At 49.2% G+C, this 27,664-nt stretch overlaps 1 protein-coding gene across 2 annotated transcripts in view; it reads left to right on the top strand.

The window, feature by feature from the left end:
* Positions 1-27,249, top strand: part of PARP1 (poly(ADP-ribose) polymerase 1) — a 43,057-nt gene extending 15,808 nt beyond the window's left edge. Inside the window, exons 5-23 of one of the 2 annotated variants that reach the window (XM_057728511.1) lie at positions 442-541; positions 2,371-2,487; positions 3,100-3,276; positions 5,690-5,834; positions 7,356-7,496; positions 8,392-8,634; positions 8,957-9,025; positions 9,218-9,350; positions 11,248-11,443; positions 15,533-15,661; positions 18,541-18,624; positions 20,106-20,228; positions 20,772-20,900; positions 22,542-22,640; positions 23,133-23,285; positions 24,214-24,341; positions 25,118-25,179; positions 26,298-26,412; positions 26,693-27,249. In XM_057728511.1, coding sequence (XP_057584494.1) covers positions 442-541; positions 2,371-2,487; positions 3,100-3,276; positions 5,690-5,834; positions 7,356-7,496; positions 8,392-8,634; positions 8,957-9,025; positions 9,218-9,350; positions 11,248-11,443; positions 15,533-15,661; positions 18,541-18,624; positions 20,106-20,228; positions 20,772-20,900; positions 22,542-22,640; positions 23,133-23,285; positions 24,214-24,341; positions 25,118-25,179; positions 26,298-26,412; positions 26,693-26,774 — 2,425 coding nt within the window. In that variant the 3' untranslated portion in view covers positions 26,775-27,249. The remainder of the gene's footprint in view (positions 1-441; positions 542-2,370; positions 2,488-3,099; positions 3,277-5,689; positions 5,835-7,355; positions 7,497-8,391; positions 8,635-8,956; positions 9,026-9,217; positions 9,351-11,247; positions 11,444-15,532; positions 15,662-18,540; positions 18,625-20,105; positions 20,229-20,771; positions 20,901-22,541; positions 22,641-23,132; positions 23,286-24,213; positions 24,342-25,117; positions 25,180-26,297; positions 26,413-26,692) is intronic. The other variant, XM_057728512.1, reaches the window with a different exon arrangement.
* The last annotated feature ends 415 nt before the right edge of the window (positions 27,250-27,664 follow it).

Here is a 27,664-nt window from a genome sequence, read left to right as displayed (position 1 = left end):
TTGTTGGGCTTTAAGTGGCAGCACAGCCTTACCCCATCTGAGAATAGCCTCTCGGCCTCAGGAGCAGCCCTGTGTCTTAGATTGAAAGGCTCAGCGCCTGGCACTGGTGCTTTGTCTGTCTGCAGTGCCTGCCTTCAGCTGTGGTCTTACCTCTGGCATAGTCCCTGCTAGAACCTTTCAAGCTATCTCATCTGTGCTGCGCCGGGTTGTTCCAAGGCTCTGGAATGACCGCTGGCCCCTCCTGGCAGCAGAGTGCATCCTGAAATAGATGAAGTCAGCTGTAGACACAACCTGAGCAGATGGCGAGCTCCTGAGTGAGTGCACCACGGGCAGGGCCTGGCCAAGCCGAGTTAGAATAGCGTTAAGATGCTGTGTCACCCGAGATGTTGGCTTTCAGGGTTTTAATGGCTCCAGTTCTTTCTCTTACATCCTTTGTCTCAGAAAGAGAAAAAGTGACGAGGTGGATGGAATGGATGAAGTAGCCAAGAAGAAATCTAAAAAAGAAAAAGACAAGGAGAGTAAGCTTGAAAAGGCCCTCAAGGTGAGTCCCAAGCTGGGTGTCTCTCTTGCTGTTCAGTCTCAACTGCCTTCCTCATTCTGGGGAGAAAGTTCGAGGAGGTGCGTGTGTCCTGCTTAATAAGACTTCTACAAATTCCCAAATTGATAGCTGTTGTTAAATAGCCTGGCTTTTCCCCCCGGTTCTCTTCCCTCCTCCCAAAGCAACAGTGCTTATGGGAAAGCACCCACAGTGGGCTCGAGGCGCCAGACCAGTGCCGTGCTCGGCAGGAGTTGAGCTGTTGCTTCCCACTGAGCAGCGCCACGCTGGGATGGGCACGTCATGCTTCAGCCACACAGTGCATCACTGTGCATCCCGGACCTGTGGCACATTGGAAACTGGGTATTGAATTCAGGGATGCCAAAGGTTCTTGGCACAGACAATGGCTGGGAGAGATAACGTTCTGTGTTTTTTAATGAAAATCTCTTGTTGAAAGAGAAATTAGAAGGCATATAGTAAAAGGAGCAAACTGCCCATTAAATCAGTGGTCACTGACCTGAGAGATTCATCACTGTGTTGGTTACACATGTGTCAAAGCAAAGTAAAAATTATTACCCAAAAAAATCATGAGTGTTTGGGAAACTAGGGGAAAGCAGTCAGTCTTGTCTTGGGAGCGTGGTTTCCCTGAGCCGTGTGCTGGGCTTCTACGCGAGTATCCCGTTTTCGCTGGTGGTATTAAAAATTAGAAGCAAGTTCTGGTCTGCTTGTAGCTGCTTGGTAAGAATCACAAGTTTGGTGTGGTCGTCCTTCAGTTAAAACTGCGTGAGTTTTCTGCCACCCCGGCTGTGGTGGGGCTGTGATGCTCTCCTGCATTTGCCCTTCCGTGGGTTTGGTGTTCTTCCCTGTCTCCAGTACTGTCAGAGGTAAAAGGACAGTCAGAAAAGAAGCGCTCCACATGCTCCCCACCCTGGCACATCCATTGGTGCTGGCTTCCCATCGTCGATCATGTAGATGAGATAGTTCTGCTCCTTCGACCTGACCTTACATGCTTACACTTTCCCTTCGTGCTGCCTCGTCTCTGTCACCGGTCGCCCAGCACGTGGTCCTGCAGGGATGGATGTTATTAAGAGCCCCTTACAGAGGCTGGGAAAGGGCGCGAATGTGTGGGATGCAGCTCTGTCAGTTGAGTTAAAATCCTCCTCACGCGGCCCTGGGAGGGCCGCCATTTTCATGTTTTGCAGAGGTGGGGGGGCTCTGAGGCCGAGACATGAGTAACTTGCCCACGACCCTAAAGCGGGAGGAGGCTGGCCCCGGCCCCGGCTCCGGCTCCAGCGTGGGGAGGCTACTGCCTTCCTGGGCAAAGAATAAGTGCCGTGACATGAAAAGTGTCCCACGAAGAGTAAGCACTGCATAAATATTACCACAGAGAGTGAAAGTTCCATTTTCAGAAGCGCTTAAGTCTGTTCCTCTGTGATACGGAGGAGGTGGGAGGCGTTGTGGGCATTGTCTGTGCTCCCTTTCAGGGGCTTGAAGAGCCGCCCCCTCCTCCCTGAGGTGCTGGGTGATAAACCTGGTGCTTCGGGCGTGTTCCCGTGTGTCCTGGGATTTGTCTCTGAGGGGCTGGTTCTGGGGGTGCCGGTGCCTGGGCTGCAGCCTCCCCACCTGGCTGGGGGCTCCACGAGTGCCTGTGCCCCAGGCCGCCACTGCTGGCGCACACTGGGAGCACAGTCCTGGGGATGCGGCAGCTTCGGGGCAGCTCAGCTGAGTGCAAGCCTGTGGTTGGAGGTGAAGTGAGACCAGGGTGGAGTGTTCCTCTGGTTGGGTTTCTTTCCTTGAAAAGAGCTGGTCTCTCAGCTGCTGGCTCTCGTGCACAGGCCCAGAACGACCTGATCTGGAACATCAAGGACGAGCTAAAGAAAGTGTGTTCGACGAATGACCTGAAAGAGCTGCTCATCTTCAACAAGCAGCAAGTGCCCTCTGGGGAGTCGGCGGTGAGCTGCCTTTGTGTTACGGGAGCCGCGAGCCAGGCGGCCAGGCCGTGTGCGGTGACTGTCCCAGTGGAGTGTGGGAGGCCCTCCGGTTGAACACTTGCTGGTAGTAATTGGAAGTGAAATTCCATAGTCGTGTTGCATGGTCATCGCCATTGAGATCGCCATTTGCGGGGGCAGGAAGGGGCAGGTGCTCAAGGACTGAGGTGGGCTGCACATCTGCCTTGTGTGTTCATGCCGCAAACTTTGGCCCGAGGAGCTGTCTCTGCTGCCTTCTTCCCAGACTCCGAGAGGGCTGTTTCCCAGCAGGCCCTGCCCTGCCGTCACTTTGGTGCAGAAACAGTGGGTGCTCTGGGCTCTCCCTTTATTTCTAAATCACTGAGGGAAGGGGGAGCTGCAGGAACACTTCATGTGTGAAATAAGGTCTCTTAAAGCACAAAAATTCAAGCTCCAGCTGTAAACCACCTCCCCTGGGGAACGTTAAGGTACCTTAGGGCAATCCCTCCCTTCTTTTTGAGCAAGTGAAATCCGTGCAGATTCTTCATCCCACATTGGTAAATGTCCTCTCCTGGGGCGGCTCCTTTCCTCCCTGACATGTTTCTTCACTGGCTTCAGATCTTGGACCGAGTGGCCGACGGCATGGTGTTCGGTGCACTCCTTCCCTGTGAGGAATGCTCGGGCCAGCTGGTCTTCAAGAGCGATGCCTATTACTGTACCGGTGATGTCACTGCCTGGACCAAGTGTATGGTCAAGACACAGACTCCCAACCGGAAGGAGTGGGTAACCCCAAAGGTAAGTGTGGAGGGTGCGATCCTGGGAGCTGTTTGCAGAAAAACCTGGTCCCACCTTCTGGGCTGGTCCACACTCCAGGTCACCACGACTGCAGTGCAGAGTTTCTCAGACCTCTTTACATCGAAGCCATCCTCATAATCAGAATATAAAATTATGTCATTAGTTCTGTACATTTGCAAACTACACAGATGTAGAACCAGAGCACTTCCAACTGGAGCACAGGTTTGTCCAATTGGTGTAAAATCCTCTTGCTTGCAAAGACCATGAGTTATTTTTAATTGTTTCTCAAGTGCCTACCCTCTGCCAGATACTGTTCTAGGCACAAGGGACACAGTGATGAACCAGTGGTAATTCCAGCCTTTATGACGGGAGAGCTTTTCTGAGGACATTTCCTTGCCTTGGTGCTAGAGGGGTAATTGGGTCCAGAGTTCACGTGACTCTTGTTGGTCTCTCTCTCTTGAATTCTCAGAACGCAAAAAACCTCACTCAGGGAACCTTGTTTGGAGCCGCGCTGGTGGGGAGCCAACAGCGTCTTGGGGGGGCTGGCTGCTGGAAGGACTCCCCTGTGCCCTCAGACTCCATGCGAGCTGGCGCCCCAGCGCCTGGGGCAGTCGAGGCTCTGCTGCTCACTGGGCTTTAGGATTTGATGTCCATCACGTTCCCTCACTGCCTGTGCCGCCTTCCTGGGGGGTTGTGCATTTGGCCCAGTGGCACATAGTAAGCGCTCCGTAATTGTTGCTTGTGGGTCGCAGTGGCACCAGCACCTCAGCTTCCAGAGCTGAACTCCTCTTTCCCTCTGGCCCCTTGCACTCTTTCCTTCCTTGCCTTCTCTGTTCACTACCGTAATTACTGTATTCCTTTCTCTATACTCTTGCTTGCACAGTTGCTCTAAAACACATCTGATCTTGTCATTTCCCCACCCTTAAGACCTTACAGTGATTCCCCATTTCTTCTAGAAATATTTTCCCAGTTTTTATGAGAACACCAGTGTTACAGGCCTGTTTGTGGTATTTGTATCCCTTTTAATATCTTAGGTTGGGAAAAAAGTAAGATCGTAATACGGACTACAGTATTTAGTATTTTATATGTCAGTTGCACTGCATCATGTATATTTTTAAAGGGTTCTTTTAAAACGGTGCCTGCATGTGCAAGACATTTTGTCAGGTGGACAATGCTTACTGCCCACGCAAATTCATGGATTTACAGACCATGTGTAGGGACTGTGCTGCCCCCAGGGGCTTTGACCAGATATGAAGGTCATCTCCTTAGCCTGAACCCCCCCAACCCCTCCATGATCTGGCTCCCAACTGCTTTCTGCCACCTTTTTGCTCCCCACCTCTCGCACTACCCCCTCCCCACTCCCTACCCCCCCCCGCCCCCCCCCCCCCCCCCCCATCTCTCATTCATTACACTCTCAGTAGTGGGAAACCAGTAGGGTTCCCAGCATGTCATGACATCAGTCAAATGCCTTTACTTAGACAGCCACCCGCTTTTTCAGCTCCCAGCCGACTGGAGGGTCACTGACTCCGAGGAGCCCTCCCAGCGTTCCCTGTATTGCATCACTTCAGCATGCCTCTGGTTTAGAAACTCACTCCTGTGTAGAAGTTGCCTTCATATATCTCTCAGTCAAGGCTGAGCTTCTTCCTCAAGAGCAGAAACTCTTTCTAAACTCACGGTGTTGTGTGGCACATGTTAGATGCCCAGCACGTGTTTTATCTACCAGGCAGTCATTGACCATGGATGTATCAGGGAAGGGCTGTTTCTTGATGGGATGAAGACTTAGGAGGGTAGTGACCTGGTATCCCTGAGCCTGGTGTATGTGATGTTTACTGAGTGACCACATAGAGCACAGCCCATTGTGAATCACCTGGGGTGCAGGTGGACCATGCTGGTGGCAGAATTAGTATTAAACAGCGACTGTTGTCGGGCTCCCTGCATCCATGGTCCTCCTTCTGGGAAGGGAAGGGAATTGCCCTGATTTCCTTTCTGCTAATAATCTCTCTGCTGGGGTGTGGGGAGTCTGGGTGGGGCTCTTGGTCTTGGAATGGGCGTGTAACCCCAGGAAGAGGCGTCTTCACTCTTGAGGGGAGGAACTCCAGAATGAGGCCTACGGGTTGTAATCAGGTTCCGTTGGTGGTTCCCTGACCAGATTATCAGCTGGGTTTTTTGGTTTTGTTTTTGTATTTCTAAGGAAAATATTTTTTCTCTTAAAGCCGCACAGTACCAGCTCTATTATAAACGTAGACACACTGAATATAAATACCATATCAGCAGTAATACTGTATTTCATACTAAAAGCCTCATATTTTCCTATTTTGTGTTATTATTGTAAAAAGAAAGATTCTCTCTTTTCTCTATCAGGTGGTTATCTCAAGGGAGGATTGGTTTCTTAACTAAAACTTATGTTCCTCAGGAATTCCGAGAAATCTCTTACCTCAAGAAACTGAAGATCAAAAAGCAGGACCGTATATTCCCCCCAGAGACCAGCGCCCCAGTGGCGGCAGCACCCACGCCCTCCGCAGCCTCGGCGCCCGCTCCTGTAAACTCCACTCCAGCAGGTACCGCTCCAAGCCCACCTCAGGTCGGGGAGGGCTGGGGCCCTGATCTTCAGGTGGAGAGGGTATCCACCTGGGTTCTTTGTCTCAGACGGACACCCTGCGGGGAAACCTTGCCCTTGTTTCTCCCCACCCCGTCCTTAGCAGGAGGAGGAAGGTTGGGAAGGGGGCGTCTAAGAAAGGTCAGGTAGACAGTTACCTGCAAGGGCGTTCAGACTATCCTGCCTGACCCTGTGCTACACTACAGAGCACCTTTCCAGGTCTCACTCAGCTTTGTGCTGCTGAGGCCGCTCTGCTCCCACCAGTCATCCCGAGCCTGATGTAATGCTGGGTCTCTGTCGCCTACAGAGACCTGCTGTACATATTGTGATCAATATCAGCAAGAAATACTCCACACCAACAAAGACAGTGAGGTCAGTTTGTGTTTTTCTGGCAGAAGAGACCCGCTGTCTTTGTTTGCTCAGGGACACGTGGCATAGTCTAACGGTTATGGCGTCCGTGTAGTGGGTGGAGGATGATTCTTCCGTGAACGTGAGTCCAGCAGTGACCTCCCTCCGTCCCTGGGGAGGGGACGTGTGGGTGGTCATCCACCCTGCGGCGTGCAGCCTGGGTCCAGGAGCACATGTGGTGGGCCAGGCAGGGTCGGTGTCCGGGCCCTGCCCTGAGGGCGCCTTCTGCTCCCCCCCCCCCCCACCCCGCTTGCTGTTCACAACTAAGCGATTCTGTTCCCTGCAGAGACCTCCGCCTGCTTTCAGTTAAACCCTGTGGGTGTCCCTGGTTGTTTGCCCTCACAGGGATGGCTTAAAGGACTCCACTGCACGGCATCTCTTGTGGAAATGTGTAGCCAGCTCTATACCTTCCCATTTGCAACACACAGAAGGCACACCCCGACCCAGGTCTTTCTGGCCTGAGGTCAGTGCTGGACACCTGAAATGCCAGGGTTCTTTGTGCCTGAATTGGTTCTCTCAGCTCAGTGTGGTCATGCTGACCAAAGCTTTCAGTGACCGCCATGGACGGGGCTACTTTTTTACATGGGGTTGATTAGTAAGTATCCCGTGAGAAATATAGTTTGCTTTTGGGTGTGGGGTAGGAAAAGAATAACAGAAGAAACTGAGAGTTCACATGACCCCAGCTTCCCACCACTGCCCAGCCTCTTGGTCCTTCCTTGTCCAGCTTTGGAGCAGGCACAGGGCACCCCCAGCCACCCCTGCTTGAGGCCTGTTGTGGAGCAGTGTCAGTGTGTGGCTTCTCCCTCGCTGGTCCTTTCTGTGCCAAGTGCTAGGCGTAGTTTGCTGTCCGGTCTGTCCTCTACTTTCCTGATACTCCAGCTCTTTTCTTCTATTTACATGGACTTTTTCCCTAAGGACACCCGCTTTTCCCTGATCAAAGAGGGTGCTGAGGCCATTTGGGGGTCTTGTGGTCATTCTGGCTTTTCCCTGGGAGCTGGTTTCCTGCTCCTCCCCCCACCCCACTCCCCCGCCCTGGGCAGCAGCCCTGCCTAATGATCCTGTTCTCCCGTCCCAGACAAGCCGTTATCCAACATGAAGATCCTGACTCTCGGGAAACTCTCCCAGAACAAGGATGAAGTGAAGGCCATGATCGAGAAACTTGGGGGAAAGTTGACAGGGACTGCCAACAAGGCCTCCCTGTGCATCAGTACCAAAAGTGAGTTTAGTCTGCCTGTGAACCAGAGCGGGGAACCCTGTCTCTTGTGGTTGCATTGAGAAGTAAATGAGGTGAAGTCCGGAGTGCAGCGTCACACAGAGGGACTCAAAAACTGTGTTTCTTATCACTGGCATTGTTCAAGTTCCCTGTGAAGGGTCATGGGCACTTGTACTTGGCGTTGCTGCTCCGTGTTGTGGTCTGTATTCACGTTTAAAACTCCCAAGTAAAGACTGTAGCCCACTTTTCTCATCGACTAGCACTATTCACAAGATGTTGGTAGGTTCATCTCCAGAACAAAAAAGTTCACAGCTTAAATAGGTTTGGAAAATGCAGAGTTAAACAAAGGTAAACAGGTTTCTTTGCTGATGACCATTGTAAGGCCAGAACACAGTACACCGCTCTTTCTCTATGGAATACCTGTTAACATCTCATTCTGTAGAAGGGTTTGGAGAAAGCAGCTCTCACTCATCACACCTTAGAAAAGAGGGATGTTGGGACTTCCCCTGGTGGTCCAGTGGTTAAAAATCTGCTTTCCAATGCAGGGGACAAGGGTTTGATCCCTGGTTGGGGAACTAAGATCCCACATTCTGTGGGGCAGCTGAGCCCACGCACTGCAACTACTGAGCCTGTGCTCTAGAGCCCGTGCACCACAACTAAGACCCAGCGCAGCCAAATAAATAAATAAATTTTTTAAAAAAGAAAAAGTTACATTATTTAAAGGGGGGGATGGGGGTGGTGCTGCTGGTGAGAGACGGTTGTCAAAATGAACAGAGGCCCCGAGCACTAGATTTTGAAGGAAAGGAGAGCTGTGGGTGGTGAGGGTTGGGGAGTACCCAGTAAATAATGACCCTGTAGTGATTGAGATTTAAAATTCTTTTCCTTCTGATTTGAACAGAGGAGGTAGACAAGATGAATAAAAAGATGGAAGAAGTAAAAGAAGCCAACATTCGTGTTGTGTCTGAGGATTTCCTCCAGGATATCTCTGCCTCCACCAAGAGCTTTCAGGATTTGCTCTCAACCCACCTCTTGTCCCCCTGGGGGGCCGAGGTCAAGGCAGAGCCTGTTGAAACCGTGGCCCCAAGAGCAAGGTCAGGGGCTGCACTCTCCAAGAAGAGCAAGGGCCCCGTCAAGGAGGAAGGTGAGGCCCCGGCTTCCCTGCCCTCCCGTGGCCCCATCCTACCATGGGCCGTGGCCTCTCCCAGGCCAACCAGGTCTGCCTGGGCAGAGCCTGTCCCTTTGTGCCCCGAATAGTCCGTTGAGTGCTGCCCACACCAGTTTTCTCAGTTCATTTTCCCTGGGCACAGAATGGCGGGAACTTAGGGGTGGTGGCAGGCAGCGCACAGATGCCGTGTTGACATCTGATACAGTTGAAGATGACCTGCTTGCCCTGCCTGCCACCTTCCCCTTACAGTTTCATTTATTTTTAATTTAATGTTTACATTTCTTTGTCCCCTTCTAAGGTACCAACAAATCTGAAAAGAGAATGAAATTAACGCTTAAAGGAGGAGCAGCTGTCGACCCTGATTCTGGTAAGGAAATGGGAGTGAGCAGAGTAGGCTGTGGGCACCCCATCATCGACTGGGAAACCGTGTGAGACGGGGCCATGCCTCGCCCTCCGGCCTCATGCCTCCCCAGTCCTGAGAACACACGCGTCTTGTGGGGAACCTGCAGACCCCCTTCTCCCTGTGGACGCGGAATCGCAGGAGCTCTGTCCACAACAGGTCTGGAACACAACGCGCACGTCCTGGAGAAAGGCGGGAAGGTCTTCAGCGCCACCCTCGGCCTGGTGGACATCGTTAAGGGAACCAACTCCTATTACAAGCTGCAGCTCCTGGAGGATGACAAAGAGAGCAGGTGCGCCGGGGACGGGAGTGTCCAGAGGAGCTGTGCTTCTGAGAGAGTGGGCCCTGTGGTGCTGGACTCTCAGTGCACCTGGGGGACCTGCCGCTTCACGAAGAACGCGGGTGTGTTATGAAGCCAGCAGTGAAGGAGGGAAGAGGCCGTCACCCCCAGACAGCCTTTCTGTCCTCACTCGTCACGTTACCTCGAGCCCCACAGTTAACTAAAGGCATTTGGGTTTGCCTCTTTTTTCATTTTTTATTTTTAACATAGAGGAGCCAGGTAAGAGCCGGTTCTGAGGTGTTGAGGGGCTGGGCTGGCTTGACCGTCCACACTTTTCTAGTTGGGGTGGTCCTCTGCGAAGTCAATGGGCCCTCATTACAGCCAGCATGGAACAGGAGCTATGTGTACGCGGAAAAGGTGTGTGGAAGGAACTCTTGTTAAATCTTAATGGTGGGGAAAAAAACACTTTCATATATTAAACTGGGCCTTTTCTTTCTAGCAAATGAAAACAATTTACCCATTGGAACTCCAGGAGGTCCAAAAAGCTTTGCTCATTGAAAGGCAATGAGGGTGGCAGCCCCAGGGAGAGAAAGTCAGTGCCTGGTGCATCTTGGCCAGCCGCAGGTTGTAGGCACTGACAGGCTCAGGCTCTTCCCATCTCTAAAGCCTCTCACCAAACCTTTAATTTAAAACGTGAACATCAGAAACAACCCTAAAAGAGCATGTAATATCTGTGTAGCTACTTAAAATTTCTGAAGAAATAAAATCCTACATCATTTAACTTATTAACTACTCTTGTTGGAGATTTGAAGGTCGAAATAGGGTTTCTTGCTTGTAAAACATACCTTCCAAAAGCTAGATGTGTATCAGAGTGCAGAAGAAGGAATAGGGCTTTATAGAAATATACTGAGTGCTGTAGTCTGTTAAATAATGGGCAGTGAGAGCAGAGTTGTCCACCACCAGCAAACAAAAAAATTCTAGTGGTGATTTTTAACACGTGCGTTATTCTGATGGCCTAGATTTATTGGTTTTTATAGAGAAAGGGCTATGTGGGCAGTTTGAGTCAGAAGATTTTTTTCAGGATAGGTCAATGCGGTGTCTTCCAAACATTTCCAGAGGGGAAAAAACCCATCAGAGAATGAATTTATATGCCTCTGGGCAGCAGCCCAGAAAACCAGCAGGAAGCCCCAAATTTTCTTTGAAATCTCTGATTTTATCTTTAAAATGCATACAGTTCTTTCTAGGTTTCTGATATATCTGTATTTATTGTGATATAAAATTTAACTTATGCATGATTTCCGCTAAGAAAAATGAACTTGCCCAAAGCTATGCAGCACAGCCCGTAGGATATGCAAGACTTGGCCCTAGATTGAGATGGAAACTGAAGATGATAGCCTGGGTCTGTAAGTGGCTGACCCTGCAGGCCACTGTCCCACCCCTTCCCATGTCATCACATCTCAGCCTCTGATCTGAGCCAAAGGTTCTTCATAATATTTTTAGTACATGTCGTTAATGATTGCATCACCTCGAATGCATGACTTCCAAGTGATGCTTGCTGCGTTTCTTTAGGAAGAGGAATTGGGTGTTTTTATGTAAAGGTCTATAGGCCTCAAGATTTACTCAAGTTTGGCTGCCAGATCCAAGGTTAACCTGTCCTTTGGTACTTCTTGTAGCCCATTTGCCAATATGATTTGGAAGGGCATTTTTAAATTACTTTAAACTTACAGCTCTCAGTTTAATAGAAGTAAAATAAAGGTCCTTTATTATAATACCGGTTCCTTTTGTTCCTGTTTGTCAGTCACCATCATTTTGGGATGTTTGCAGTTCTGGCAGAAAAGGGAAACCCATCCTGAAATATGACTGGCTGACCCATGAATTTGTATCTGATGGTCTTCCTCTCCTCACACAGGTATTGGATATTCAGGTCCTGGGGCCGCGTGGGCACAGTGATTGGTAGTAACAAACTGGAGCAGATGCCATCCAAGGAGGATGCCATTGAGCATTTTATAAAATTATATGAAGAGAAAACTGGGAATGCCTGGCACTCCAAAAACTTCACAAAGTATCCCAAAAAGTTCTACCCTCTGGAGATTGACTATGGCCAGGTAATCACTTCATGCTCTTACACTTTCTAGTTCTAGTAAAAGGAAGGAACACTCTATACTTTTGAAAACATGCCATGGATCAGATGGCATCATTGGTGAATCCTACCAAATGTTTAAGGAATTAATACTCGTCCTTCATAAACTTCCAAAAAAGAGAAGAGGAGGGAACACTTTTCAACTCATTATATGAGGCCAGCATTATCCTTGTACCAAAGATGGTCAGAGACGTCACAAAAGAACTACAGACCAATATCCTTATAAGTATAGATGCAAAATCCTCAACAAAATACTAAATGAATCTAGCAACACATGAGGATTTGTACACCATGACTGAGTGGGATTTATCCCAGGAATGCAAGGTTGGTTCAACATGCAGAAATCAATCAATATAGTAAAACTTGAATAGAATAAAGGACAGAAGCCACACAATCATCCTAATAAACACAGAAAAGGCATTTCATAACATCCAGTGCCCTTGCATGAATAAAATCTACACCATGAAGTACGAGATGGAATTTAGATGGAAACAGTGGGAGCATTTTTAAGGCTCAAGGAGGAACAGTCTTTGAAATTGCTCCCTAAACACAACAGGGAGTAACTCAGAAGATTCCAGATGAGCTTTCTTATCTGAAGCTATGCTTCATCATGGATCATGTGACTCGCTTTATCATCAAGACAGAATTATACTGACTTGATGTCCTCCACTAGGTCACAGGTTTTAGTCCCAAATTATTTCTCAGCAACTTCCCACTATTTATATTTGTAGCTTGACCATCTCCCTATATATTACCAGACAGCCTTCCATTGTCTCTTGGCTGACAGTTTTGTGGCCATTTGTTTTTGATGAAATGCTTACCTTGTTTCTATATGAAAATCTATAGCTTTTATCATGGGGGGTGGTGCACGTTTATTTTGCAGAAGGAAAGAGATTTATAGATAGTACAGATTTTAATTCCAAATCTTTGAGGCCTAACATGTCTCAAAGGGGGAATTCTCTAGTTTATAGAAAGCTACATGAGCCCTACAGTTAAAAATAGAAATTATCTCTTGTATAACGTTGAGGTGGATAACTTGGACTTTAGAGTTTGACAAACTTGATCTAACTCAGCACTGTCCCCTACTGAGTTTATTTTTCCCATTTCAAAAATACATACAGTTGAACAACACAAGTTTGAGATACATGGGTCCACTTATATGTGGAATTTTTTCATTAGTAAATACTGCAGTTCCACACAATCCGTGGCTGGTTGAATCCACGGTTGCAGTGCTGAGGATAGGGAGAAACCACGTATGTGGAGGGCCAGCTCTAAGTTATCCTTGGATTTTTGACTGCATGGAACGTTAATACCCTTAAGCCCTGAGTTGTGCAAGAGTCAACTATGTTTGTTTTTGAAAATTTTGAGAAAGACAAAGGCACAAAGAATTAAAATCATGGTATATGTCTTTACATTCTTTCACTTCACAGCTACTTTTCCCCACCGTAACACTGGAATCTTTCCCTATATACTGTGTTGTTACCACCAGCTCTTTGCCTTAATGTACCAGGAGCTTTTCCCCATGTCTTCTAGAGCAATGCTCTCCAGCAGAGATATGCAGCCACTTAGGCAATTTTAAGTATTCTAATTGCTACATTTTTTTAAAAAAGAACTTTTATTGAGATACAGTTAACATACAATAAACTGCATATATTTAGTGTGTACAATTTGGTATCCCAACCTCCCAGTTCATTACCCCCCAACCCTTCCCGCTTTCCCCACTTGGTGTCCATATGTTTGTTCTCTGCATCTGTGTCTCTGTTTCTGCCTTTAATTGCTACATTTTAAAAAGCAAAATGAAAGTGAAATTAATGCTAGTTTTTTATTTAACCCAATATGTCCAGAATATTATCATTTTGATATGTTAATATCATTGAGATATTTTTACTTTTTTTTTTAACTGAATCTTTGATAAGCTGGTATATTTTTAGCTCTTACAACACAGCTCAATTCAGAGTGGCCATGTGTCAAAACCAGTGGCTACTGTATTAAACTGCACTGAACTAGAGCATCATTTCTAACATCTGTATAAAATTCCATCCTGTGGGTGGCCATGATTTGTAATTTACCAAACACACCTTACCATCCTCCAATTAGACATTTAGATTATTTCCAGGAATTTGCTCTAATGAAGCTGATGTACATATCTCTGTGCCTGTGTGCTTATCTGTGCTTGTTACCATTAGAGATCCAGAGTATATGCATTTAAATAAGGCTTTTTAACATATTAATAATTTGCCTTTGAGTGAAGTAATAGCTAGAGGATAAGAGTGCCTTGAAGACTTGTGTTTCAATAAATGCTGGAGAGGATGCAGAGAAAATGGAACCCTCCTGCACTGTTGGTGGGAATGTAAGTTGGTACAGCCACTATGGAGAACAGTATGGGGATTCCTTAAAAAACTAAAAAGGGAACTACCATGTGACCCAGCAATCCCACTCCTGGGCATATACCCAGAGAAAACCATTATCCAAAAAGAAACATGTACCACAGTGTTCATTGCAGCACTATTTCCAATAGCCAGGAAATGGAAGCAACCTAAATGCCCATCAACAGATGAATGGATCAAGAAGATGTGGCACATATATACAATGGAATATTACTCAGCCATAAAAAGGAATGAAATTGAGTTATTTGTGGTGAGGTGGGTGGACCTAGAATCTGTCATACATACAGAGTGAAGTAAGCCAGAAAGAGAAAAACGAATACTGTATGCTAATGCAGATATATGGAATCTAAAAAAATGGTACTGATGAACCCAGTGACAGGGCAAGAATAAAGATGCAGATGTAGAGAACGGACTTGAGGACATGGGGTGGGCGGGGAGATATGAAGGGGAAGCTGGGACGAAGTGAGAGAGTAGCATTGGCATATATACAGTACCAAATGTAAAATAGATAGCTAGTGCGAAGCTGCTGCATACCATAGGGAGATCAACTCAATGAAGGGTGATGACTTAGAGGGCTGGGATTGGGAGGGTGGAAGGGAGTCTCGGGAGGGAGGGGATATGCTGATTCACTTTGGTGTACCTCAGAAACTGGTACAAGCAATTATATTCCAATAAAGAGCTTAATAATAATAATAATAAGGGGTAATATATTACTTGGGGGGAAAAAAAGACATGTTTCAGCATTAAGAGCAGATGCACTGTGCCACTGACAGCAGCAGCCCTGGGCACTGCTAGCACACAGGTTCCTCTCTGCAGCTTAATTAAGCCAAACAGATTCCAGGCTCAAAGTCCAGTGCCAGTTACCTTTATTCAAAACAAATACCAAATACTGTGTTACTTGTTAGGGACACTGTGATGGTCAGAGTACAATCCCTGCCCTTGTGGGCTCAAAGAGTCAAGATATTTTCAGTACAGCAGGGTCTTGGCTCAGCCTGGATTCCCTGGATGGCGGGGTAAAAGTGCTGTGCTATTCGATTATTAGGAAGAGCAATCCCAGGGAGCAGGGGTGAGAGGTGCGAACGAGGGAGGGTTGATGCTAGGATGTGCTTTAACACTGTGAAGCTGCCTGGCAGGAATGGGACTGGTTGCTTGATCCTCTGGCACTGTAGAGAAGGCTGTGTGGATTCAGTCTTGGGTGAGGCGGTGCAAGACAAGAAAGAGGGCAGGATTTGTCCATCAGTCCAGTGTCCCCTGGGTCCAAGGATCACCCTGATAGCTGCTCAGCACTTCCAGGTTGGGCATGAGTGGGCACTGGGCAAGTTTCCAGGCATCCCCAGCATGGGAGGAAGTGAGGGAGAGGTGAGGGCATGGGGGGAGTGTGGGTGCCTGCAGGTCAGCCTGTACAGAGCTGGGTGCTTCAGTGGCGTCTGGAATAAGCATCTGGAAAAGCCAAGAGGACTTGGGTGTGTGCACAGGAAGTGTTTGATCCTATACATGTTCACACGTGCTCCTCCTGGCAACTAACGCCAAACCTTTTCAGTTAACACTCAGCCTGTTTTTTGTTTTGTTTTGTTTGCCAGTGGCACTCTGTCCTGTATCCTTTCTCTGCCAGACATCACCACCACTTTGCTTGGTGTGTCTCTTCCTGATTTTCTTTTCCCCTAAAGGATGAAGAGGCAGTAAAGAAGCTGACGGTAAACCCTGGCACCAAGTCCAAGCTCCCCAAGCCAGTGCAAGACCTCATTAAGATGATCTTTGATGTGGAAAGTATGAAGAAAGCCTTGGTGGAATATGAGGTTATTATACTTCTGTTTTATTTGTGAGCATTTGCTGGGGGTGATGATTTGAGTGCCGAGCTGGCAACAAGTTCAGTGGCTGGTCTTCAGCCTGAGACATGCAGTAGCGCTGAGGCCTGGGGTGCTTGCTCTTTTGCCTGCTGTGAAATAGATGGTGTGTTGTCCCCTGGGTCCCCAGACCCCCTTGCACTTTTCCCCTTGTTGGCATGATGGAGTATGTGGGCATGGTTCTTTTGTGGCCCAACCAAATGGGCCACCCAGAGCTGTCATGGGAGGTCCAAGACGTAGTCCACTTGCAGTAAAAGAACTGCTGTGGCCAGCATTGACAGAAATGCAGAGGGCTTCTGGCACTTGCTTCATCAGATAAAATTCATACCAGCTGTTTTTAAGAAAAGGGTGGGATGGGGGTGATGGTAGTTGGATTAGTCATGTTTCTGTCCAGGGAAGAGTGGAGGGAACCGCAGCCAAGGCCAGGCATTTTCTGTTTGTTTCCCTGGGAGATGAGTGCAGAAGAGCCTCTTGTTCTTGCTGCCTCTGGCATCCGAACTCTTGAGTGCTGACCCCAGGGGCGTTCCCAGCAGAGGTGGTCTGGGCGCTGCTATCATCTGGCTGGCAAACAGACTCTCCCATCTTCCCCAGCCATCCTAAAGCTTCGGGATACTCTGGAAAACAAGCAGGGACCAGCTGAGACGGCGAGAGTTGCAGATCAGCCTTGGCCATTCCGCCCCTTCACCGGCTTGCCCCCTCCCTGCTGCTTCCTTCCTAGAGGCTCCAGCCAGCCTTGGAGGGGGACAGGACAGATCTGGGTGGTATAAACCACTGGCAGCCTCTCTTTCTCAGCCCTGTATCTCCCTGTCTGGAAATCAGCCTGGCAGGACTGCTTAGGCTCAGCTGTTGTTAGAGAACAGTGTTGGTTACATCTTAGACAACCCCTGACGGGTTTGAAGATGGCCAGTGCTTGTGCGGACGTCTTATTCAAATAGATATACAACCCGACTTCTGTCTGGGAGGTCTGACTAGTTTGAACAGCTTGTGGGTGGCCTTTGTGTGTGTTGAGGGTATAGGTTAGAGGAGCTAGGTCTTTTTTATTTTTTATTTGTTTGTTTGTTTATTGGCTGGGTTGGGTCTTCGTTGCTGTGCCTGGGCTTTCACTATGGGGCCAACAGAGGCTACTGTTAGTTGTGGTGTGCCGGCTTCTCAGTGTGGTGGCTTCTCTTGTTGCAGAGCACGGGTTCTATGCACACAGGCTTAGGTAGTTATGGCACGTGGGCTCGGTAGCTGTGGCTCGCAGGCTTTAGAGCGCAGGCTCAGTAGTTGTGGTACATAGGCTTAGTTGCTCCGCGGCTTGGGGATCTTCCCGGACCAGGGACTGAACCCGTGACCCTTGCATTGGCAGATAGATTCTTAACCACTGCGCCACCAGGGAAGTCCCCAAGTCTTTTTTATTTATTTTTTCTTTCTTTCTTTCTTTCTTTTTTTTTTTTTTTCTTTTTGGCGCACGGGCTTAGTTGCTCCACGGCATGTGGTATCTTCCTGGAGCAGGGATCAAACCCATGTCCTCTGCATTGGCAGATGGACTCTTAACCACTGCGCCACCTAGGAAGCCTCCAAGTCTTTTTTAAATAACCACCAAAATTACACAACTCAGAGAAATTGCTCCCCTCAGAGCATCTGCTCTCACTCTGGTCACACTGCCCTTGGTCGGAACATCCTTTGGAGTTCCTTCTTTAGAATTGCTTTAGAGCCAACTCATAGTCCATCCTGAGGTCACTCTGCCCTTTTATTGTACTGTGTTCTTGGCTCAAAATACATTATCTACCTTCTTCCCTGGACTGGGCTCCAACTACTTAACTCTTCCCAGAAACTAGCTCTCCCCTGGGGATGGACGGTATTGAGGGTGCAGAGAAGCTGACGTGCCGTGGCTTGTTGTCATTATTAGATGCTGTCACCACTAGCCCCTGATTGATGCTTGATGGGCTGTGAGCACTTTCATATCCTATTTCATTTAACCGGCATAGTGGTCTCATTTCTCAAATGCTTGTCCAGTTCCAGCTCTGTTCCAGGCCCTGCAGGTGCTGGAGGTGCAGAGGTGGGCAAGGTGCAGTCCCCGGGCCAGGAGGTCAGAGGGTTCACTGGGAACAACCCTGGAGACAGTGGCTCAGGATTCAGAGCGAGGGGCCCCATGGTGCACTGATGCTGGGGGGGCTGAGTCAGCGTTCAGGCAGGTCACTCCCACAGGGAGTGGGCGCCTCACTCGCTAGCTGGTGACCAGGCCTCTGGCCGCAGAGAGGCTTCTTCCACTGCACCAGCTCGCTGCCTACCTGGATGCTGCTTCCCGAGGTGCTGTGAGCAGCAGCGCTGTCGTAGGGACAAATGTTTAACCTTTGGGGGTGACGGATTTGAAGGGCGCACTATTGACTTGATGTCAGTATGTATGTTCAGCAGTGTGTCCTTTTAAAAATAATTTTCACCACTTTATGGTTCTTGTTTTCTGGCTGGGAATGGCCTTGGCTCTGAGATCCTAGGGAGGGCACACCTTCATCCTCACTTTGGAATTAGATGGGCGTCCTGCTGTGTCTTCTTCCAGAAGTGTGGGACTGTTTCAGCTGAGTGCAGGAGTGAGCGAGCCCTGCTTGACTTATCCCTGCCGTAGATGAAGTGAGCGGGATCTTCTCTCCCAGGCTCCCATCCCCTGCAGTGAGGGTGAGGCTGCAGAGCCTGTGGAGGTGGGTTATCGGGTCTCCCCAGGAGGACCAGAGAGACTTTTGACTGCTCCTCTCAGGGCCCAGGAAGCCTGGGGGGGTACTCAGTCCTGCTCTCCCGTCATCGTGCTGCACAGTGCCCGGCTTTCAAAGGGAAAAATCCCCCTGTCTCCTCAGATTGACCTTCAGAAGATGCCCTTGGGGAAGCTGAGCAAAAGGCAGATCCAGGCTGCATACTCCATCCTTAGTGAGGTCCAGCAGGTAAGCGAGGGACCGACCTCTCCTCCAGCGGCTGGCGGGTAGCGGGTCTCCTGGCCAGCCTCTTAGGGCGGGGTGTGGGGAGCGTGCAGCAGTACATGTACTCAAGGTTGATGAAACACATGTACTGATTCATGATGATTTAGGTGATTTTCAATTCAACAAGTATGACAAGTGCCTGCTACTTGCAGAAAGATGGTCACAATACTAATGAATTAGCCGTGTTTTCAGTTGTCAGGTATGCGGTAAACTCCCTGTAAACCTGATAGGGAATTTTGTTCTTCTGCCTCATAAAAATGTTCTGATTTTATTTTGTGTATCCTTAAGAGAGGCTGGGTTACTAGGAAATCATCAAACAGGAAGTTAAATATTGTCTTGCTTTCATTTGTGTTCATTCAACATCAACTTGCTTAGCATCTACCAACGCCCCCCAGTTTCCGGAGCCTGATGTAAGCCTCTGCCCTGGAGGGGCTGGAGGATTCTACTTCTATGTGGAGGTGGCGTGTGAAAGAAGAAAAGCACACAGAAAGCTGAAGTGGGACCAGGGATGTGGACTCTGGCTGGTGCTGGGGAGGAGGCCCTGAAACGTAGCAATTAAATCTGGTTACGGCCGGTCCTGAGCAGTGACCTCTTTCCTTGTTACCCACTGCCTGAGACCTGAAAAGGCTTTCCTCAGCCCAAGCTCTTTCCCGTTCCAGAATGTCCAGGTGGAGGGGCTGGGATGGTGTCCTTTGCCCATTGCACAGAGCAAACTGCAGCACAGGCAGAGGTTTACAACGTGGGCAAGAGTGAGAAGCCGACCTGGGGCCTGCACCTGCACGGTGCCAACTCATTGCCCCTTTGCCATCCCGTAGGCATCTACGGTGTCTGCCACATATGCAGTGACCAGTCCAGCTCCGCCATCTCTTTGTGCATTTACTGAGCACCTTCTGCGTAGAGCACTGTTTGGCATCATGGCATAGGGAGGGGCTCGCCTTTCTGTGCCTGGCCCTGGCCCTGGCCCTTCGGGGGCACTAAGGACGAATTCCCCATGTTAAAGATGAAGGTCAGTGGCCGAAGCGGCCTGACTGAATTTTATAGCAGTGGAGTTTTTTTTCTCCCCTTCAACGTTTTATTATGATATGTTTTCAAACATACAAAAAGTTGAAAAAAACTTATGGCAACATCCATGCACCCACCACCTAGATGCCACAGGTAACATTTTGTGTAGTGGTGGGTGTTTATGTGTCTGTAACTACACAGCTCTCTGTACAAGTGAAGTCGTGTTCTGGAAGCCCTGTGTGTGCTGAGCCACACAGTTTGAGGATGGGCTTCTCCCGCTGCCCGGTTGAGTGACACCCCAGGAAGGAGGTTTCCTGGCCTGTGTGCACAGCAGACTGCCTCGGGACTCGGCTGCGGCACCCAGCTTCCAGAGGAGAAAACCAGGCCAGGTGCTGGGGACTCAGTGCTGCTTCAGTCTGTTCCCTCTGTCCCCTCCCGTAAAGGCAGTGTCCCAGGGCAGCAGTGACTCCCAGATCCTGGATCTCTCAAATCGCTTCTACACCCTGATCCCCCACGACTTCGGGATGAAGAAGCCTCCTCTCCTGAACAATGCGGACAGCGTGCAGGTAGCACCGAGGTTCGGGAGGAGTCCCGGGCTGTGCAGGGCTGTGTGTTGCTCCTGGGCCACTGCCCCTCCGTGTCATGATCCCTGAGGGTAGCAGCCAGTGCTGGAGGCCCACCGCTGGGCCCTCGTTTTGAAGTGGGGTTTCTACCCCTACTGGGAGCCTGCCCTTGGGTGGAACAGTTGGTTTTTCCTGCCCTTGCTGGACCACATCAGTCTGGAGAAAAGGAGCCATAGGAGAGGGGAAGCATCTTCCTCCTTTCCCTCCCTGCTTCTTAAGGGAGCCAGTGATAGGTCCCCACCTGTCACCAGTGCATGCAAGAGGAAAAATGGTTCTTACCATCACCGTGTGGCTTCTGCCTCTTCTGCCCCAGGAGCCAGCCTCCTTAACATTCCAGAAATCCTTATGAGTGGTCACTGTGAACAGAGGATGGGCTGTCCCTGAGCATCTGGGAGGGACCTCTTTAGTTTCTCTGTTGGACGTTATCTGGGTGAGTCTCTCCTTCACCTTGGTACTTAGCTCAAGGATTTTCTTGTGTTCCTCCAGGCCAAGGTGGAAATGCTAGACAACCTGCTGGACATCGAGGTGGCCTATAGTCTGCTCAGGGGTGGTTCTGATGACAGCAGCAAGGACCCCATTGATGTCAACTATGAGAAGCTCAAAACTGACATTAAGGTAACAGGGCCCGCCCTTTCTGAAGCATCCAAACCCTTCATCCCAAGAGCAGTGGTCCCCAAAGTTGAATGTGTGTCAGGAGCTCCTGGAGAGCTTGTTAAAACCGATTGCTGGGGTGCAAGGGTTGACCATCCTAACAGGTTCCCAGGTGTTGTTTTTTGTGGTCCTCTGAGAAGATCAGAGCATCTCACCTGTAAAGAAACACTGTTTGCGAGGCAGGCTTCCAAGTCAAGGCCTCAATTTAGTGTGAAGACCTGTTTTTAAGGGGTCTTAAAGCTTTGTTTTTCCCCTTAATCTAGAGAGGGTCTCTGTTTTTAGAGATTGTTGTGACGTGAACACTACAAGGTCTGTTACTAGTATCCTGCTTCATAAGTGGAAGCATCTGATGGCAGCTGTAATAAAGCTATGATGCCTGGGTTCATGTTCTCTGGTGTTGAAGTGGCTCTTGGTGCACATAGTCCTTGAACTTGGTTTTGTTGGTGGCTTGGGCAGAAATCACCCTGCCTAGGCCAACCAGAGGAGAAATTTTTGCCTCAATTCCGAGTTTGCCATGGCCTTGAGCCTGGTCTCATATCTCCCATGTGCCTCACTTCCTCAGCCCCTGTGTCCTTCCCTGCAGTGTTAGGAAGTTCAAGTGCACTAGGATCTGTTGAGCCTGGTGTCTTATGTCACTAAAAAGAGCCTTTGCTCTGTGCTTAGGACAAAGTATAGGTCTGTGGGTGGGGTAGGACACCAAATGCCATGGTTCTTCGTGAAGGGGTGGTTATTCTATCCATTTATGATTCTGAAGCTGTTTCATTAAGAGGCAGTGAGGAAGACCAGAATTCCTGAATTCTCTGAACTTTGGATAAGAATATGACAATGTAAGAGAGCACACATAGCCTTTCCCATAACACACTCATTTATTTAGGCAGAGATTCCGTTACTTGATGGTTATTTGGTGGGCATTTGCTCTGAGCCACGGTGTACATGGCCCTGAGGATTCAGAAGAGATGGAGCTTTCATCGCCATCGTCAAAACCCCTTGTAGGCTGTCGGATCCTTGCTGCTTTTGATTGCAAGTCTTGACTGCAGGCTGTCTCCTGGCCTCAGTGTTTTAACTCACGGTGAGCTGGACTGTTACCCGAGAGCCAGCTCCTTGTTGTAGAGGTTCCCTGTACCCAGACAGTGAGCCCCGTGTTTCTGGCTTTCCTCACATATCCCAAAGCATATGGTTTTAAGGCAGAAGGAATGCTGGGATCATCCAAAGAGGTGATGCAGAAGCCAGTGTTTTAACTCACGGTGAGCTGGACTGTTAACCGAGAGCCAGCTCCTTGTTGTAGAGGTTCCCTCTACCCAGACAGGGAGCCCCGTGTTTCTAGCTTTCCTGACATCCCAAAGCATATGGTTTTAAGGCAGAAGGAATGCTGGGATCATCCAAAGAGGTGATGTAGAAGCCAGTGCCTGCGGAAGTTGGGGTGCTGGCCCAGCATCTGCCCCTGAACATGGTAGGGCCTGGAACATGGACTGGCTCTGTCGCACCCGGGCTCCACATGGGCCGTATACTACCTGTGTGTCATCCGAGCCTGTGATTGTTCTTCCTGCCTCTGTGCAGCTCTCCTGGGGTCTCCCTTTCTCTGATTGCCAGGCGCCTTTCTTCTAGGTGGTAGACAAAGATTCTGAAGAAGCTGAGATCATTCGGAAGTATGTTAAGAACACTCATGCGACCACACACAACGCATATGACTTGGAAGTCATTGATGTAAGGCTCTCTCCTCCGGCTGCCCCCTTTATGTCCTGCCAGCTCTTCCCTGCTCGTTCCTCCGACCTGGGCCTGGGTAGAAAAGAGCCATTGACTTTGCTTTAAATAACCAGAGGAAGTGACTCCGTTGTTTGTGGAGCACAAAAGTTCATAGTCTTATGGTTTGGGGTTGGCTTTTTAAGGACATTTCCTACTCCGAAACCTAGTTTGGAATCAGAACTATTATCAGAGATTCAGAATAAAGTGCCTCAGGTGTGCAGCTGCTGCATGTAGTAGTAGTTAATTTTAACAGCTAGTTGCTGCTGGACGGGACCTTGACGAGCCCTGTTGCCCCATCCCAGCCTGATTGAGCCACCTTACCTACTGCAGAAGGCCTTACATGTCCCGGCTCTGGGAACTGGTCAGTTCTCCTGTGTCTAGTCAGATCTTCCCGTTAAGCAGAGTAACAAGTGGCTCCTTCCCCCTCTCTCCTTTATTTAATACTCCGACCAGATCTTTAAGATAGAGCGTGAAGGGGAGAGCCAGCGTTACAAGCCGTTTAAGCAGCTGCATAACCGAAGGTTGCTGTGGCACGGGTCCAGGACCACCAACTTCGCTGGGATCCTGTCCCAGGGTCTCCGGATAGCCCCCCCTGAAGCGCCTGTGGTATGTGCCTGGCCTGGGAGCGGTGGGGGAGAGGGGTGGGCAGTGAGCGTCTCTGCAGCTGTCTCCACTAGAGCTTTGTGGGAACTTGCGTGAGACGTACACGTGCCCAGGTGAGTAAGCGACCTTGTTTAAAGATGGAGGTGTAGCCATGGTTGATAAAGTGAATGTTGCCAGACATTCCTCTCCTCACCCTCGCTGTCGAGAGTTGAGCTGCACACGTATTGAGCACAGTTTCTGGAACAAAGGAAGTCAAGTGTCCAGGCCCTGCTTTGAATGCTAATTGGGTGTGTTGACTGGCAGAGAGCAGACTTTGGCCACAGGCCAGGCTGAGTTCAAACCTTCCTGTCCCGTCTCCTAGCCAGCAACCTCCGTGAGCGCCAGCGTCTGCCTCGGTGACATGTGCTGATAAATGAGTAGAGCCCAACCCAATCCTGAGCGATTGCAGTGTCACCTGCTGGATTATAGATGTGACCCACCAGTCAGGAACTTAGGAATAGTCTTCCAAGCCCCTCGTTTTGTAGTTGTAAAAAGAGGGGAGCGAAGAGGCTTAATGGCTAGACTCATTAATGCTCTGCAGTAGCAAACGCCTTAACCTCTCTGAACCTCATTTTCACTTACGAAAAGGAGTAAAAATAATAGCCACGTTTACAGTGCCAGGCCCTGGTCTCAGAAGCTGTTATTAACTCATTTAATTTTCACAGCAGCCCCCTGGGGTGTTTTTCCCCAGTTCAGAGAAGAAAATGGGGTCCAGAGAGGTTCAGTGACTTCTCTCAGCCCCTTGGTACTCAGCTCAGCCTGCTCCTGAGCACGGGCCAATACCCCCTGCCAGGGGTGCTGTTAGGAGGTGGGGGTGCTTGGTTCCTGGCACGCGGTCGGCACTCAGTACGTAGGTGGCGCTGCTAAATTCCGTCCCTTTCCATCCCTCCAGACGGGCTACATGTTTGGTAAGGGGGTCTATTTCGCTGACATGGTCTCCAAGAGTGCCAACTACTGCCACACATCCCAGGGAGACCCAATAGGCTTAATCCTGTTGGGAGAAGTTGCCCTTGGAAACATGTGAGTAACCCTGGCTTTGGGGCTGGTGGCACTTGATGGGGGTGGATGGGGTGAGCTGTAGGAAGAAGGGCTTCCCTTGGCTAGAGGGTGATCCTGGTAGAAATTCCCCACCATGATGAAGAGGACCCACCAGTTAGGCAGTGGGTAACAGACGCCAGTGTAGGTTAAGCAAACGAGAGGTACAGGAATGCCTCACAAGATTGAGGACAAGAATACAACCAGGCCTGAGGAACTGGCAATGTCCATTCTCTCTGTGGCCTGAGAGGTTGACTTGCACCAAGGATGGTCACCTCATAGCCCCTGTCCCCCGCTAGCGTGTACATTTTCTGTCTGAGACCACTTCAGATTGAACTAGAATCTCAGTCCCAGTTCCAGATTCCCTGAAGGGGAATTCTGATTGGCCCAGGTGGTTGTCCACCTTGGTCCTGTCAACCATAACCCAAAGAGAGCAGTTATGTAATAGACCAAGAGGAGTCCTGGGTTCATGAACTGGACAGAAATCTCCAGAACAGCCAGCCACACCACAGCTGTAAACAGGCCCTTTCCTGAAAGCGGTCCCCTGGCAGTGATCTTTGGCACAAACCATTCAAAAGGGGCTGCACCTCCAGTTTCTAGAGCCAGAGAAGGAGGGAGAGGAGCTCCTAGCAGGGAAGGTGGACTGGGTTCTCTGAGTGTTTATCTCAGCAGCTCCCCTGGCCTTGCTCTGCTAGTCATACTGTTAGCTTGAGAGCCTAGTGACCTTGGAGGCTCTTCTGAAACTCTCTTCTCTTAAATAGGTATGAACTGAAGCATGCTTCGCATATCAGCAAGTTACCCAAGGGCAAGCACAGTGTCAAAGGTAATGTGTTTCAGAGCTTGCTGTTACGGCCCCAGGCACCCTGGACAGCACAGGGAGGGGGCTTTCTTTCCCCTAAAGCCACGGTTCCTGTGGCTAGCTGTTACAGGTTCATTTAAAAACAAACACACTGGGGCTTCCTAGGTGGCCCAGTGGTTGGGAATCTGCCTGCCAAGGCAGAGGACATGAGTTCAATCCCTGCTCCAGGAAGATCCCACGTGCCGCGGAGCAACTAAGCCCTTGCACCAAAAAATAAAAACAAAAAAAACAACAAAAAAACCAAACACACAGGGCTTCCTAGGTGGCACAGTGGTTAAGAATCCTCCTGCCAGTGCAGGGGACACGGGTTTGATCCCTGCTCCAGGAAGATCCCACATGCCGCAGAACAACTAAGCCCGTGTGCCACAGCTATTGAGCCTGCGCTTTAGAGCCCATGAGCCACAGCTATTGAGCCCATGTGCTGCAACTGCTGAAGCCCATGCACCTAGAGCCTGTGCTCTGCAGCAAGAGAAGCCACGGCAATGAGGAGCGTGTGCACCACAACGAAGAGTAGCCCCTAGTCACCATAAAAGAAAGCCTGCTCACAGCAAAAAAGACCCAACACAGCCAATAAAATAAATTAATTAATTAATTAAAAAAAAACAAAAACAAACACACACAATTTGACTCTGTGGCTACTGCTAGTATCACAGATGCCACAGAAGAGTCCTGGTCCGAGCTCCAGTAACCAGGTGCACTGACTTTGGGTTTTAACCTGACTCTTAGCTTCAGCACTGAGGGACTTCTGGTGGCGTAGTGGGACCTGGAGCTTCTTGAATTGCTGCAGCTCGTAGTCCGTGATGATTTAGGACCTCCTAGTGCCTAGTGGAAGTGAGGGCTTTGGAATTCTGCTCAACAGAAAGGGGGTGGGGGCACTCCTGTGCTTATGAAAATCAGTTAAGGCTGATACCCTGGAACTTGATGTATACCTACAGTTTTATGTCTGGAAGAAGGATATAGGATGGGATTTGTATGTCTTTTAAATGAATGCATACACCCAACATAAAACAGACCTCATCTCTCTGGAGCATTTTCAACATCTGTTCCCATAAATCATATCACTTCTGCCTTCTGTTTTGCAGGTTTGGGCAAAACTACCCCTGATCCTTCAGCTAGCATCACTGTGGATGGTGTAGAGGTTCCTCTTGGGACCGGGATTTCATCTGGTGTTAACGACACCTGTCTGCTGTATAACGAGTATCCTTTCACGAGTGTGCTGTGTGAGCCCAAAGGAGTGTTCTGGGGCTGTGGAGTCACTTATACGCAGGCAGTTAACCTGGGGTGGGCTGGCTGGAGACTGTGGTGCGGTGTGGTGTGTGTCGTGGTGATGAGCTCCCCTCCGTGGCCTCCCCGGTCAGGGGGAGAGCCCGGAGCCTCCACCCGTGAGGACCCGCGGGGTGTGGCCAGGGGCCGGCTTAGGGGCAGCAAGCACGCTCTGCGGTGGAACCGTTGGTACCTTGACACGCTTCCCCTTCAGGTACATTGTCTATGATATTGCTCAGGTCAACCTGAAGTATCTGCTGAAACTGAAGTTCAACTTTAAGACATCCCTGTGGTGAGCTGTGAGGTGCTGCAGCCCAGTGACCGTGCTGTGAGTTCGCCTGACGTGCTTTGCACTGACTGACCAGGCAGAAACCTCAGCTGCGTTGCCAAGGGATAGTACCTTCACTAAATCTCCTTAGGATTTTATATGAACACTTGGTCACATGTTAAATGATTTTCCCAACTCTTCAAATCCCTTGTTTGGGGGAGAGGGTGGGGGTGGGGGGTTGTTTGGGGTTTTTTTCCTGCCAGCCATAACCCTGGTAGGTACAGCTAACAATAGAGGAAAAGTTGGGGAGGGTTTTTTTTTTGCTGAGTCTAGACTAGTCCAATGAAAAAACCTTGCAAGCCACGTTAGAACGTCTGCCTTACTGGTTTCCCCAGGGAAGGAAAAAATAATCTTCCACCCTTATTACTAAGTGTTCATCTTTAGTTTTGGAAAAATGTTAAGCATTTATTTTGAGGTTAAAATAAAAACTAATTTCATACTATCTAAATTTCCTTTTTTATTTTGCATTTGTTGTCACCCTTTTAGCTTTTTGTTGTTGTTTTTTGGTGAGAAGTGTGGGGAGACCAAAGGGAGGAACATTAACATTTTTCATACTTAGAAACAAAAAGCACTTTTCTTTTCTAGAGACACTTGAACATGGAAGCTCTCGGAACATGTAGTGTAGTAGTTTTAAGTTGCATTTGAAATTCTTCACTTTCCTCTGAGCATCTTTGTCTTCTAAATTAAAACTACATCACCAAAATACCAAAGGGCTAATAGTAATTCTGAATTAAAATGGAAATGGCTTCTGTACGTGCGTTTGGTCTCATTCTGACTGCGGATCTGTTAATCTTCACAGTACAAGGTCCACAAGGACTGTGGGGGATTGTTTGTACCCATATCTATGAAATCCCGGAA

The sequence above is a fragment of the Hippopotamus amphibius genome, chromosome 3 (genome assembly GCF_030028045.1).
Source record: "Hippopotamus amphibius kiboko isolate mHipAmp2 chromosome 3, mHipAmp2.hap2, whole genome shotgun sequence".
Taxonomy (NCBI): Eukaryota; Metazoa; Chordata; class Mammalia; order Artiodactyla; family Hippopotamidae; genus Hippopotamus; species Hippopotamus amphibius.
This window is presented reverse-complemented; position numbering and strand designations above follow the sequence as displayed.